General features: G+C 47.4%; 2 protein-coding genes across 2 annotated transcripts in view; both read right to left on the bottom strand.

The window, feature by feature from the left end:
• Positions 1 to 360: 360 nt before the first annotated feature.
• On the bottom strand, positions 361 to 9,761 carry LOC308174593 (NEDD4 family-interacting protein 1-like). The gene is made up of 7 exons (XM_080549692.1): positions 9,619 to 9,761; positions 6,917 to 7,007; positions 5,409 to 5,539; positions 3,926 to 4,013; positions 3,360 to 3,484; positions 2,960 to 3,026; positions 361 to 1,068 (listed from the first exon to the last, which is right to left on the bottom strand). Exons 1-7 carry the CDS (start codon positions 9,646 to 9,648, stop codon positions 965 to 967), a joined length of 636 nt encoding a protein of 211 aa, XP_080405818.1. The 5' UTR covers positions 9,649 to 9,761; the 3' UTR covers positions 361 to 964.
• Positions 9,762 to 10,984: 1,223 nt separating this feature from the next.
• endou2 (endonuclease, polyU-specific 2) overlaps positions 10,985 to 15,472 on the bottom strand; it is a gene marked incomplete at both ends in the record, with an annotated part of 10,352 nt that continues 5,864 nt past the window's right edge. The window contains 3 exons of the mRNA XM_080550160.1: positions 10,985 to 11,242; positions 13,394 to 13,547; positions 14,294 to 14,406. Of these exons, the coding sequence (XP_080406286.1) occupies positions 10,985 to 11,242; positions 13,394 to 13,547; positions 14,294 to 14,406 (525 nt within the window). The remainder of the gene's footprint in view (positions 11,243 to 13,393; positions 13,548 to 14,293; positions 14,407 to 15,472) is intronic.

The following is a 15,472-nucleotide window of genomic DNA, read 5'->3' as shown; positions in this document are numbered from 1 at the left end:
AGTTTCAGCATGACAACACCCCCACACACAAAGAGAGGTCCATAATGACATGGTTTGGTCTGGGAGAAGTTCAACAAGCACATATGGGTGCGATGTTCGGGTGTCCCAATACTTTTGTCCATATAGTGTGTGTATATATGTTACGGTACATGTGGGAATAATGGTACATGTGGGAAAACTAGAGTTAGGGTTAGGTGCTAGGGTGACTTGGTACATGCTAGCATGTCTAACCCTAACCCTAACCCTAGCACCTAACCCTAGTTTCCCCACAGGTACCGTATTCCCACATGTACCGTAACATATATACACATATATATCATTATATACATCATTATATACATTATACGACATGGAAGGATACATCTTAAAAAGTGACTTTAATTTCATTATTCATAATCATATACATCAAGAAAAAAAGCGCTGCTTCGATAGATTGATTCCACTCGATGTCACTACCCACAGACAGACACCCATGTCTTTCTGTGGTGTTCTAGAAGACATGGGTGTTCTAGAAGACAGTTCTAGAACACCACGGGCAGCAGACTGACGACCGTCTCCATATCAAACACTTGGTAAAGAAGACAGGAAAAAAACACAAACAAGAGCGCCCCCTGGTGCCTAACAGTGGAACAACAGCGCATGCCGTCGCTTCAAACAGATAATATAATAATAATCATATATTAATAATAATAATAATAATAAGGCATTATTTATACATCACAGACTTGATTGCAGATAGCACTCGACATTAAACCACTAACAACTGAAGTCCTCAGTAACAATTCTTTTGACATCAACAGACACAGGAGTTGTTGTATTGTCCTGATCTTCTGGAGCAAAAAACAACTGAAAGATGCTTGATTAGATTTTAATTTCTCTTTCTCTTTCTCTTCCGTGGTAGGAGTTTTGAGAGTGACCAGACAGCAGATTTCTCTGGAGAAGAGGAGGTTGGGGGTTCCCGCGTTCAGTAGATGAAAAGGACTCTGGTTCGGGGGAGAGTAGAAAAGGTGTCGGCCATTTTGCGTATCTTGGCGTAATTGATGAACCCTCGGACGAACAGCAGGAATCCTAGAGAGAGAGAGAGAGACGGGGAAAGTTAACATCAACGTCATCATGGTAATGTTATTGTTGGTGTCCGCCATGTTTACAGTTAGTTTGTAAAGAGCTTTAACTGACCGTTCGTAAATTAACTGATTTCAGAGCGCTCTATGACGTTGAAACCAGAAACATCTTTTGATGTGCTTGCTTTTTAAAGCTCAACCATTTACACTTGTCAACAGATGCTAACTGCATATACGCTACTGTTTCTAAGATGAAAACACTGACAGTTTTCAGCAGAAAGTGTAACGACAACATGAATTAACAGGTACATTTTGCATTATTTGGGATATTTTGAACAGTTTGTTCAAGCCTGACAGTGGACCTTGAACTCGGGATAGTATTTGAGTTAGGGTTACTGAGGGTAAATATCCTATGCTAATAATATTAGCGCCACAGCAGCTGACATTGACAAGGCAGCTACATTGACAAGGCAGCATACATTGACACGGCAGCATACATTGACAAGGCAGCTACATTGACAAGGCAGCAGACATTGACAAGGCAGCTACATTGACAAGGCAGCTACATTGACAAGGCAGCTACATTGACAAGGCAGCAGACATTGACAAGGCAGCAGACATTGACAAGGCAGCTACATTGACAAGGCAGCTACATTGACACGGCAGCAGACATTGACAAGGCAGCTACATTGACAAGGCAGCTACATTGACAAGGCAGCAGACATTGACAAGGCAGCTACATTGACAAGGCAGCTACATTGACAAGGCAGCTACATTGACAAGGCAGCTACATTGACAAGGCAGCTACATTGACAAGGCAGCTACATTGACATGGCAGCAGACATTGACAAGGCAGCTACATTGACATGGCAGCAGACATTGACAAGGCAGCTACATTGACAAGGCAGCTACATTGACAAGGCAGCTACATTGACAAGGCAGCATACATTGACATGGCAGCTACATTGACAAGGCAGCTACATTGACAAGGCAGCTACATTGACAAGGCAGCATACATTGACAAGGCAGCAGACATTGACAAGGCAGCAGACATTGACAAGGCAGCTACATTGACAAGGCAGCAGACATTGACAAGGCTGCTACATTGACAAGGCTGCTACATTGACAAGGCAGCATACATTGACAAGGCAGCAGACATTGACAAGGCAGCTACATTGACAAGGCTGCTACATTGACATGGCAGCATACATTGACAAGGCAGCTACATTGACAAGGCTGCTACATTGACAAGGCTGCTACATTGACAAGGCAGCATACATTGACAAGGCAGCTACATTGACAAGGCTGCTACATTGACAAGGCTGCTACATTGACAAGGCAGCTCCATTGACAAGGCAGCATACATTGACAAGGCAGCAGACATTGACAAGGCAGCTCCATTGACAAGGCAGCATACATTGACAAGGCAGCAGACATTGACAAGGCAGCTACATTGACAAGGCAGCAGACATTGACAAGGCAGCTACATTGACAAGGCAGCAGACATTGACAAGGCAGCATACATTGACAAGGCAGCATACATTGACAAGGCTGCTACATTGACAAGGCAGCTACATTGACAAGGCAGCTACATTGACAAGGCAGCTACATTGACAAGGCAGCTACATTGACAAGGCAGTAGACATTGACAAGGCAGCTACATTGACACGGCAGCATACATTGACAAGGCTGCTACATTGACAAGGCAGCTACATTGACAAGGCAGCTACATTGACAAGGCAGCAGACATTGGAAAAACACCGGCAATGGTGCTGGTGATTTCATCCGATGACATTTTGCGTTTCCCAACCAAATAAACAACGTTTTTTGCACAGTTTTGAGAGTGCGGATGCTGTGTGTGTGTGTGTGTGTGTGTGTGTGTGTGTGTGTGTACTCACCCAGGACCAGGAAGACCCACCACAGCCAGGACTGCCCGTCAAAGTACCCCTGGAAGTACGTAGAGAACTGCACCACAACCACACAACAGAAGATTAGATAAGTGGACCAGCCATAATAACCATGGAACTGATCTGTGTGTGTGTGTGTGTGTGTGTGTGTGTGTGTGTGTGTGTGTGTGTGTGTGTGTGTGTGGTAGAGCGAGGAAGTGTGTGTGTGTGTGTGTGTGTGTGTGTGTGTGTGGTAGAGCAAGGGAGTGAGAGAGAGTGTGTGTGTGAGTGTGTGTGTGAGTGTGTGTGTGTGTGTGTGTGTGTGTGTGTGTGTGTGTGAGTGTGAGTGTGTGTGTGTGAGTGTGAGTGTGTGTGTGTGTGTGTGTGTGTGTGTGAGAGAGAGATATGTTACCCTGACGATGAGGATCCACTTGATGAGTGACAGGCCGAAGCCAGAGATGGCCCCGTAGCGCCCCGCGGCCGAGGTGGTCAGGCAGAAGGACAGGAAGAACCCGATCCAGTTGAAGAGGAATGCCACTGTAGGGAGGGGGGGAGGGAGGGAGGGAGCGAGGGGGGGAGGGAGGGAGGGAGCGAGGGGGGGAGGGAGGGAGGGAGAGAATTTAAATGTTCTGTACCGTAGATACATGAACGTGTCTTTCTAAAACCCTGCAGGACAGGGACAGACACTGGACAGACACAGGACAGACACAGGACAGACACAGGACAGACACAGGACAGACACTGAAGATGTGTCCAGAGGTATCAGCAGAGGTATGTACACAGTTACAACACCCCGTAGAAGAGAGTTCTAGAACACAAGGCACTTGTTTCCTGTGGCTCAGTTGTGGTATAGCACGGCGCTAGCAACGCTAAAGGTTTTCGGTTCGATTCCTTCTGGGAACAAATGCTGTACGTATATACTCACTGTATTGTAAGTAAGTATGCGTCTGCTCAAAGGCTCATACTGTCCTAACTTACTGAAGAAGGTCAACATGAAGATGCCATCGTTCCCTATCCGGAGCTGGTCAGCGTCCTCAAAGTCGTCCCTGGCCACAAAGTCGTCGTCCTGCCGACACAAAGGAGCAGAGACCAGGCAGGCAGACGTTAGTGAGGATGGGGCCTGGATAAACCCTGCACACCGCACGTCCACTACAGACTCACCTCAGGGGACTGGATAAACCCTGCACACCGCACGTCCACTACAGACTCACCTCAGGGGACTGGATAAACCCTGCACACCGCACGTCCACTACAGACTCACCTCAGGGGACTGGATAAACCCTGCACACCGCACGTCCACTACAGACTCACCTCAGGGGACTGGATAAACCCTGCACACAGCACGTCCACTACAGACTCACCTCAGGGGACTGGATAAACCCTGCACACAGCACGTCCACTACAGACTCACCTCAGGGGACTGGATAAACCCTGCACACCGCACGTCCACTACAGACTCACCTCAGGGGACTGGATAAACCCTGCACACAGCACGTCCACTACAGACTCACCTTAGAGCATCAACAACAACACCTAGGGAAGGGAATACCTGGGTCTAGGGGAGGAGCCGGAGTCTAGGGGAGGAGCTACACCTGAGTCTAGGGGAGGGGCCACACCTGAGTCTAGGGGAGGAGCTACACCTGAGCCTACAGCCTAATGTTTCTCTCACACACACACACACACACACACACACACACACACCACTCCGTTACTGTACCTCCAGACAACAGCGAGTGGTGACATCATCAAAAGTCTCCATGCGTTCCCTGTGCTGAAGGCGAGCAGCAAAGGGAGGGAGGAGGGGACGTCCATTTTTATCCTGACTGTGTGTACTATTTTATCTTGTTCTGTAAAGTACTTTGTAACTGTGATTCTAAGTTCTATACAAATAAAGTGTATTATTATTATGATTATGGCTCCTGTAAGAAGGAAGGCCTCACCCCCCCTCCCTCACTCACACACACACACACACACACACACACACACACACACACACACACACACACACACACACACACACACACACCCTCAGGTTCTCTCTCCCAGCCTGACAGTTTCACTTCTCACTAGGGCGTGATTCTCTGCACCCCGGTGTATGACCTCCACCTGACCTCCAGGAGACTCAACATGACACACTCTCACACATACTCTCACACACACACACACACACACACACACATCCTCGCTCTACCCCCCACACACACAGACACAGAGACACAGAGACACACACACACACACAGACAGCAGGCTCACACTCACACACACATACATACACACTCACACACACACTCACACTCTCTCACACACTCTCACACACACACACACACACATCCTCGCTCTACCCCCCACACACACAGAGACACTCACACACACCCCCACCCCCCCCCACCCCCACCCCTCCACACACACACACACACACACACACACACAGAAAGGTGAGGTGCAGGACAAGTAAACTCACCCTCCCGGCCAGCGGGGGCAGCGCAGCGTCAGGCTTGGTGCTCTCCGCCTCGTCATAGGAGGGCAGCAGCGTGGCCACGCTGTAGGAGGGCGGGCTGGGGAACGCCCCGTCCTCTTTGTAGTCAAAAAAAGCTGAGGGAGGAGGACAGGAACACAAGATGGAGGATAAAGCTGCTGTCTTTCACTTCAGAGGGGTCTCCCAGTTTAGCATCAGGGGTTTACAGTAACAGAATTGGGGGGAAATGTTTTCTTTCTTTTTCAACTTTTTAGGTGAACAGAAATCCTCAAACATGAAACTGAGGTTGGAGCACTTAAGTTAGGTCCCTTAAATGTGTTTTAGGTCGAGTTCAAGGGATCAACATTCTCCGAAACGTGCTCAGGTAGGAGGACAGGAAACAAGATGGAGGATAAAGCTGGTGTGTTTCACTCTCAGAGGGGGCCCAATATAAACTCCTCAAAAAAAGTTCGGAAACGTTATTTCGGTCGGTTATTCCTCCCCTTTAATGATACCAATTGGTATTGTATTTTATATCGTTGGAAAGCCTGACTAGTCACCTTTACAACGAGGTACAACTTGTAAGGATCGTGCATTCGTGGAATGAGCAACACAGCTAAACGATGAATGTCTGTGTTTTGTATGTTGTTGTGTATTGTAAGGTGTTGTGTAATCAGGGCACACTCTCAACTCTGACCTGCGTCTCAGTCTGTCTCACTGAAGAAATAAATAAACATACAAAAAAAGGGTCCCTGGTCAGTGGGATTGCACCATGTGTCAACCTCAGAACCAATAAGAACGTCTCCTCTGTGTCCAGCCAGAGAGCCTGACCCTGACCGCATAACCCTTGACCTCCTCTCTCTAAAAATACAACCTTCCTTCCCTCCCTCCCTGCCTCCCTCCCTCCTTCCAATAAATCACTGATCTGACTTAGGATAGGATGGGTGAAAGTAGAGCAGAGGAAAGATAATAGCTTTGACCGATCCAATCCTGTTGGGTCAGTGATAACCTAGAGGAAGCAAGGAAGTATGTGTTTAGAAAATACTGGACCAAGGGCCCTGGCTGCTGGCTCGGGGTTGTGTAATCTGCAATGTTTCTCTAAGCAGAGACAAACATTCATTCACAAAGTTCATTGGCACTGAGGGGTGCGCACGCACGCACACACACACACACACACACACACACACACACACACACTCACACACCTCCCTGTGTTTTTGTGAATGTGCACTCAGCTCTTGACCTCTGCTGCAATAGGCATTTAATAATTGATGAGTATTTCTAGTGAGTGTGTCCGTCCGCCCCCCCTCTCCCCCTCCCCCTCCCCTTCATACATGAGTCAATACTGCACACAACCCTGCACTCTGAGATTTCGGCAAGATGGAGTCGATCAAGCGTTCATACCATTCCGCAAAACAGAATGCCCGAATCTCTCAGAATCAGAATCAGAATCAGAATCGCTTTCTGATTCTGATTCCGATTCCAAAATGGAAGGCTCCCTCTCAGTCTCTCACCTGCATGGTCTGCTACCAGGCTGCTGTAGGGGGGGGGCGGGGGCTCAGCTGTCTCCTGGGGGGGGGCCTCTGGCTCCTCTTCATTGGGCAGCTTGTGTGGGGGATCAGGAGGGGGGGGGGGGGCAAAACAAAATAACAGTTAGACTAAACCCTTATTATTATTAATATTCTTATTACACTACAGAGCTGAACCAAATTCAGAGCCGAGTTAAACTGTACTGTGTTGGCCTGGTGGTTACGTGTGGCATGCACCATAGCTGCTGGAAAGGAGAGAATGTAAAAGGAACCATGGCTTAATGTCCAAGCCAAGGGTCGTGCGTTTTAGGGGTGACCCTGTGGTGTGTAAAGCCCCCGGACTGGCCAGTCTCTGGCAACACTGACAGTCGGGAGGGTCAGTGGAGATGTAATCGTAGCTGGCTGATTTCACACAAGTCATGAGGTGGGTTGGCAACAGGGGGGCCGTATTGAGTATTGACCCACCCAACCCTCGGAGCCCACAGAGCAGTGGAGGCTGGCGGGAGGTAGAAACCGGAGGTACGGAGCTCATTATAACGCACGGGAACGTGAGTGAGGAACGGTATCGATAAGCAATTGAGAGGACAGGCTCATCGACACTATAGGCCTATACCGTTCCTTGTTCCATCCATCCCATGCATTACAATGAGCCCCGTCCTCTGATGTCTACCTCCCCCAGCCTCCCCAGAGTCAGAGTCAGGGTTGTGCAGCAGGAGGGCTTGGGGTGGGGCAGTATGACACGGCTTTAACTGCTTAATTAATCAGCCATGAGGGGTCGTTTGACCCCTGTGAGTAAGAAAAAAAAAGTGTATATCTTTGGACTCGATCAAATTTCAGGACCCTCCTTTCATGACTTTTCCTAGATATGTGCGTTCTACCACCCAGTATCCTTACATGTTCTTAATCACATCAGGATAAGCTAGTATGAAGCTATTTTGCAGTTTTCTGTGTAGGAGGTAGGCTGATTTATTACAAGCGGCCAACTAGTAGTCTTTGTGTGTAAGTAAGTAGCAGCTTAGCATTGTAAAGAGGGAGTAGGTAGGTAGTAGCATTAGTAGGTAAAAAAACGGCTCGGCTGTTCTAACACGACACAGACCAAAAATGAAGAAGTGGGCGTTCTGTGGAGGCTCTAAGCACTCTGTGGCAGGGCCTCACATGACACGACACACCCTCGACCTGACCCGTGTGACACGTGACCCGTGACCAATGTGACACGGAGGCCAGGGGGGTATTCCATCAATGTCGCGAAAGGAAAATCCAGGCTTATTCTTTTTATAACTCTCGCGAGATTTCTCAAAATATAAGCCTGGATATTTTGATCATTCTCACGAGACTTGTCAGAATAAGTCTGGATTTTACCTTTAGCGTTGTTGATGGAACACCCCCCAGCAGTCGACACCGGTGACAGTTTCTTGGCCGTTGTCGGGGCTCCTGTGTGCTTTTCCCACAGCTAGCCAATGTTTTGACCAAAGTTACATAACAGGTTATGATTCCTGCTGACCTGCTGTTGTCATGTCATACTGACGATCTAGTTTATTTGATCACGTCACATAGGGGCCTACAAAATGTTGCACTTGGTTAAGAATCATCGAGGATAAAAGTACAGAAATGTCAATGACTTATTTCCATTGTGCTCCTCTTCCATGAAGGCATTAGGCAAGGTTTGGCATAAATGGCAGGTCAGAAATAATGTCTATGACTACAATGATGTCATTAGCAGCCTTTCTTTTCTCCAATAGTAGGCCTGGCTATATCCAATAAGGATAATCTCGTAACAGAGTAACCAGTGTAAGCAATTAGGAACTACCCAATTAACCAATCTTTAACTGGGGCTTGTCCATTAAAACAACAATATATATATATATATGCATATATATATATAAGGTCTTGTGATATTTTTTTTAAGTGTTTTTTTCCCCTTTCCTAACACCAGGGGAGCCACCCCTCCTAAATGTCGTTGTTTGGTACCTGTACTGTAGCAATGACAATAAAGTCCATTCATTCATTCATTCATTCATAAAGACACATATATAAACACCTTACCCTACCTTAAAGACACATACATAAACACCTTACCCTACCGTAAAGACACATATATAAACACCTTACCCTACCGTAAAGACACATATATAAACACCTTACCCTACCGTAAAGACACATATATAAACACCTTACCCTACCGTAAAGACACATATATAAACACCTTACCCTACCTTAAAGACACATATATTGATATATAAACACCTTACCCTACCGTAAAGACACATACATAAACACCTTACCCTACCGTAAAGACACATATATAAACACCTCTAGCTAGCTAGAATGCTCAGAATGCAGCCAGACTGGATGGACAAGGCTAACTAGCTACTAGCCTCAGCATGAACCACTATGTCCACTATGATAATAATAATCATTTAAAAATATATACCAGTCAGTAATGACATTCATGTCTTCATTTACTAATGACAACGGACACTTTTGACGTCTAAACGACAAGTTGTTAACAAGACATTAGTTAGATTAAAATGCCATGCTGGCGTTTAAAAAAAAAAAAAACAATAAGGCCTTGCTATATGTGACCCATCCCCGGTGTTTCCTACGAGCAGTGGCCGGAATTAGCGAGTGCTCGCCCGGCCAGAATATTATACTAGTCTGGCTGGAGACACGACAACAGGTTTACTTACCAGCTGATATCTAGCGATGGGCTCGGACATTCTGGTGTGAACAACTATAATCAGTCAACCCAACAGCTTGTCACGGTGCTCAGAACAGGAATTATGATATATAACCTTAAACTACTCTGAGAGTCGGGACTTTATCTGAAACTCAAATCTGACAACGAGCATCAGGGTTGCCAGATGGGATTGACAAATTCCAGCTAATTTCACAGTCAAAAAAAAAAAAAAAAGAAATCCACCAAAAACCACCAGCCCAAAAGCTATATTGTCAGAAAACCTCTAATTATGTATGTATGTATGTAAAGCACTTTGAATTGCCCCTGTTCTATGAAATGTGCTATACAAATAAACTTGCCTTTCCTTGCCTAATTACTATTGGGCAGGTGCCCATCTCCTGCCTCTAAACTGAATGTCTGTCGCCAATGATGTTTGTAGAATAAAATAAAACAACCTGCACATTGTATGTAGCTACTCGGGTGTGTGTTTTAACTTCACCATTTTTGTAACTTTCAGGCACTGACATTTTGATACCATCTAAAAGCTATTTATCCAGCCCAACCGCCCAAATGCTTTTTGTGAAATGCCCAGTGTGATCAAAAGTAGCCCATTCGGCGGTAACCCGCCCCACCTGGCAACCCTGTACTCAGTCAGAGCGTTAAGTCCGTTGTTGATATTTGCTGCCCCCCAGAGTCCAGACAGAGACACTGCACCAGCAATCACGACCCCGTAGCCCCAGGGCCCAGTATGTGGGGCCAACTTCTTTTTTCTCGATCAGAATTCAGATTATTTTTTGCTATCCAGGATCAGATCGAGGTGGCTGATTGGTTTCCCCCTATACTACTCAATATCTGTAGATCTGATCCCTGGATAGCCAAAAAGAATCTACATTATTCTGATCTAGATTAAATGTTTTTTAAATAGGGGAGAGTGGGGTAAAATGAACCTATGTTTACCTTTGTTGTCCTACAAGTAAGGAAAAATGAGACAGAGGTAAAACAAAAACATCTACCTCTAACTGAAATTATGGTCACATGACAACAAATGTTTACCGTTGCCTCGATACAAGGGGTGGTTCAATTTACCCACTGGGCCCCACTCTTGCCCCACATTGTTTTGTCTGTCAAATGATACGATATGACCAGTTATAATCGAATCTGTCCCTCTTTCTCTTTATTGCATCTTGTTCATGAATCATGACACAGTACAGCGGAGAAAAAATGAATTCTGAAACGGCATACTTCGTCTTAGGTAAGTTTTATCATTGTAATCTTCATCGAAAAAAATTAAAACGACAACAACAATACTCATGACACCCCTGTGTGATAGTCAGTGTATTTGAGAAGTCATATGTCTGGTTAAGGGCAGTGGGTTATTATTGGTGCAGGGGCTGGTACTTCACGAGGACAGGGTAGGTGGTGCCGATGTGCTTCTGGTTGTAGTGGTGGCAGACGATCTCCACATCATAGATATTGAAGGACACTTTGACGCGCTCATTGGGCGAGGACAGGAAACACAGGGTGTAGAGGGCGAACTCGAACTCGGGACTGACGCCGATGAAGATGCTGCCTTTGGGCTTGATGCCGTTCTTCCAGCTGAACTGCAGAGCCATGAGGTGTTTGTTCTCGTCCGGCTGGGGTTGGACAGAAGAAGAGAGAGAGAAGGAGAATATGGTGGGGTAGTGGTGGTCTGTTGGGGTAGTGGTGGTCTGTTGGGGTAGTGGTGGTCTAGTGGGGTAGTGGTGGTCTGTTGGGGTAGTGGTGGTCTGTTGGGGTAGTGGTGGTCTGTTGGGGTAGTGGTGGTCTGTTGGGGGTAGTGGTGGTCTGTTGGGGTAGTGGTGGTCTGTTGGGGTAGTGGTGGTCTGTTGGGGTAGTGGTGGTCTGTTGGGGGTAGTGGTGGTCTGTTGGGGGTAGTGGTGGTCTGTTGGGGGTAGTGGTGGTCTATTGGGGGTAGTGGTGGTCTATTGGGGTAGTGGTGGTCTGTTGGGGTAGTGGTGGTCTGTTGGGGTAGTGGTGGTCTGTTGGGGGTAGTGGTGGTCTGTTGGGGGTAGTGGTGGTCTGTTGGGGGAGTGGTGGTCTGTTGGGGTAGTGGTGGTCTGTTGGGGGAGTGGTGGTCTGTTGGGGGTAGTGGTGGTCTATTGGGGTAGTGGTGGTCTGTTGGGGGTAGTGGTGGTCTGTTGGGGGTAGTGGAGGTCTGTTGGGGTAGTGGTGGTCTGTTGGGGTAGTGGTGGTCTGTTGGGGTAGTGGTGGTCTGTTGGGGTAGTGGTGGTCTGTTGGGGGAGTGGTGGTCTGTTGGGGTAGTGGTGGTCTGTTGGGGGTAGTGGTGGTCTGTTGGGGTAGTGGTGGTCTAGTGGGGTAGTGGTGGTCTAGTGGGGTAGTGGTGGTCTGTTGGGGGTAGTGGTGGTCTGTTGGGGGTAGTGGTGGTCTAGTGGGGGTAGTGGTGATCTGTTGGGGTAGTGGTGGTCTAGTGGGGTAGTGGTGGTCTGTTGGGGTAGTGGTGGTCTGTTGGGGTAGTGGTGGTCTAGTGGGGTAGTGGTGGTCTGTTGGGGGTAGTGGTGGTCTGTTGGGGGTAGTGGTGGTCTGTTGGGGTAGTGGAGGTCTGTTGGGGTAGTGGTGGTCTGTTGGGGGTAGTGGTGGTCTGTTGGGGTAGTGGTGGTCTGTTGGGGTAGTGGTGGTCTGTTGGGGGTAGTGGTGGTCTGTTGGGGTAGTGGTGGTCTGTTGGGGTAGTGGTGGTCTGTTGGGGGTAGTGGTGGTCTGTTGGGGGTAGTGGTGGTCTGTTGGGGTAGTGGTGGTCTGTTGGGGTAGTGGTGGTCTGTTGGGGGTAGTGGTGGTCTGTTGGGGTAGTGGTGGTCTGTTGGGGGTAGTGGTGGTCTGTTGGGGTAGTGGTGGTCTGTTGGGGTAGTGGTGGTCTATTGGGGTAGTGGTGGTCTGTTGGGGTAGTGGTGGTCTGTTGGGGTAGTGGTGGTCTGTTGGGGTAGTGGTGGTCTGTTGGGGTAGTGGTGGTCTGTTGGGGGTAGTGGTGGTCTGTTGGGGGTAGTGGTGGTCTGTTGGGGGTAGTGGTGGTCTGTTGGGGTAGTGGTGGTCTGTTGGGGTAGTGGTGGTCTGTTGGGGTAGTGGTGGTCTGTTGGGGTAGTGGTGGTCTAGTGGGGGTAGTGGTGGTCTAGTGGGGGTAGTGGTGGTCTAGTGGGGTAGTGGTGGTCTATTGGGGGTAGTGGTGGTCTGTTGGGGTAGTGGTGGTCTGTTGGGGTAGTGGTGGTCTGTTGGGGTAGTGGTGGTCTGTTGGGGGTAGTGGTGGTCTGTTGGGGGTAGTGGTGGTCTAGTGGATAGTGAGTTTGACTGGTGGTGATCAGAAGGTTGTGAGTTCAAATCCCGCCTGAAACCACACCACTACTAGTGTGCCCTTGAGTAAGGCACTTAGCCCTCAGTTACTCCAGGGGGAATGTCCCTGTAATTTGTAATTGTAAGTCGCAAAATGGCTAATTCTAGTTCTAATATATATATGCAGTATACATAGTCATAATTGCCTAAGTCACGCTTCACCTGTGGTCAGCCGAGCCACCTTTGTATGTAGTGTCAACAATGCCTATGTCAAAGAGATGACTTGGGGCAGATAGTGATTTTGGAATGTAGCAAGCATTCTGATAGGCTGATGGCATAGGCAATAATGCACAGTGAATCAGCAGTGTTAGGAGAGTAGAGTTAGGCAGATTATGCTACGAGGCTAACAACATAATACAAATGAATGGCTGTCCCTCCCTTAGAGGGAGAGTGAACCAGGCAGTTACCTGGGGAGAGTTGGCGTTCACGCTGTAGCCTTTGTAGTCGATGTGTCCCAGCTTCTCCTGGAGGTACAACTGAATCCAGTTGTGGAAGCCGATGACGGTGTGGCCCCCCCTGGTCTCCCCCACGAACACGTGCTCGAACCCTGAGGAGTCTGGCCTGGGGGGCGGGGGGGGGGACATGGGAGATCATTAGCAGGCTCTTTGAAACAGCCCTCAAATCCCGCCTGTTTGCCAAGGCCTTCGGCCCCTAGTTCTGTTGTTGTTTTGTCTGCCTGTCTGTCTGTTTGTCTGACTGATTTTGTTCTTTTCTGTTTCTCTGTAAAGCGACCTTGGGTCCCCTGAAAGGCGCTATATAGATTTAAGTTATTATTATTATTATTATTGTTATTAAAACATTATCAATATTAAACATTATCGCCTTACTCCAAAGAGCTTTACAACGGCCTCTCATTCACCCATTCATTCATTCACACACACATTCACACACCAATGGCGGCAAGCTACCTATGCAAGGCGCCAGCCCGCTCATTGGGAGCATATTTAGGGTTCAGTGTCTTGCCCAAGGACACTTCCCCATGTGGCCGGGGCTGGCCACATTTAGACGGCAGCTCTACTACCTCCTGCGCCACAGCCGCCCCATGTTCCATTCATCCGTTCATCCATCCGTTCCATTCCGTGATACCATTCCATGTTCGGGTTCCGGAAGAAGAAGGAGAAGATGAAGAAGTAGAAGAAGAAGTAGAAGAAGAAAAAGAAGAAGAAGAATTCCATCGATTATTATTATTATGATGATGATGATTTTCTTGGTATGACTGATGGATAGGTGATCCACTTGCTTTCCTTCCTTTCCTTCCTTTCCCATCTGAGAAGTTTGCCGTTACCTAAGGAGGCTGATGCACTCACCTGCTGGAGCCCTTCCTGGCGTACAGCTCGAACCAGATGCGGTAGAGCTGCTTCTTAAAGCCTGGGAGGTCTGCCGGGGAGAGCTGCTTCTCAACAAGGTACTTATGGGCGATCTGGAAACGACAGAAACACATGTATGGGGTTGGATACTTCTTCTTCTTGGATACATCCCATACCCCCCCAGTCATAATGGGCTGTTGATTGCTTTAGTTTGTCTTTGTTTTTTTCCGACTTCGGTCAAGAAGGAAGGCTTCTCCATCTGGGCTTTTAGTTAGGTTGTGTGACATCATATTATTATTTTTACGGCATGTCAGTAAAGTTTTCGTTCTCATCCGGTTGAACATTTGTCTTTTAATTTTGATTTATTCAGGGGAGAGACACACTGAGAGCCTGAGTGTCTTTACCAGGTGTGCCCTGATTACAATAACACATGGTTACCAAACAACTAACCCTAACACAACACAACACAAGACAACACAAGACGACACAACACAACACAACACAAGACAAGACAACACAACACTACACAACACTACACAAGACGACACAACAAAACACAACACTACACAAGACGACACAACACAACACAAGACAACACAACACAACGCAACACAAGACAACACAACGCAACACAAGACGACACAACACAAGACAACACAACAAAACACAACACAAGACAACACAACACAACGCAACACAAGACAACACAACACAACACAAGACAACACAACGAAACACAACACAACACAAGACAACACAAGACAACCTAACCCTAACACAACACAACACAACATGACACAAGACAACACAAGACAACCTAACCCTAACACAACACAACGCAACACAAGACAACCTAACCCTAACACAACACAACACAACACAACACAACATGACACAAGACAACACAACACGACAAAACACAACATAACACAACACAAGACAAGACAACACAACACAACACAACACAAGACAACACGACACAAGACAACACAACACAACACAACACAACACAACACAAAATCCACATTTATGAGTCGAAACAAGAGCTGTCTCTCGTCTGTCAGTTGGGCCTTAAACCAAGGATTTAAAACTAGTGTAAGGGAACCAAATAACCAAAGAAATGCCGTTAGCCTATGTGTCAGTCCTTCTGTGTGCTAGATCTAGACCACCCTGTAACTG

The sequence above is a fragment of the Nansenia antarctica genome, assembly GCF_963989245.1.
Source record: "Nansenia antarctica genome assembly, chromosome: 20".
Lineage (NCBI taxonomy): Eukaryota > Metazoa > Chordata > Actinopteri > Argentiniformes > Microstomatidae > Nansenia > Nansenia antarctica.
The sequence above is the reverse complement of the archived record's forward strand: the minus strand, read 5'-3'. Positions and strand labels throughout refer to the sequence as shown.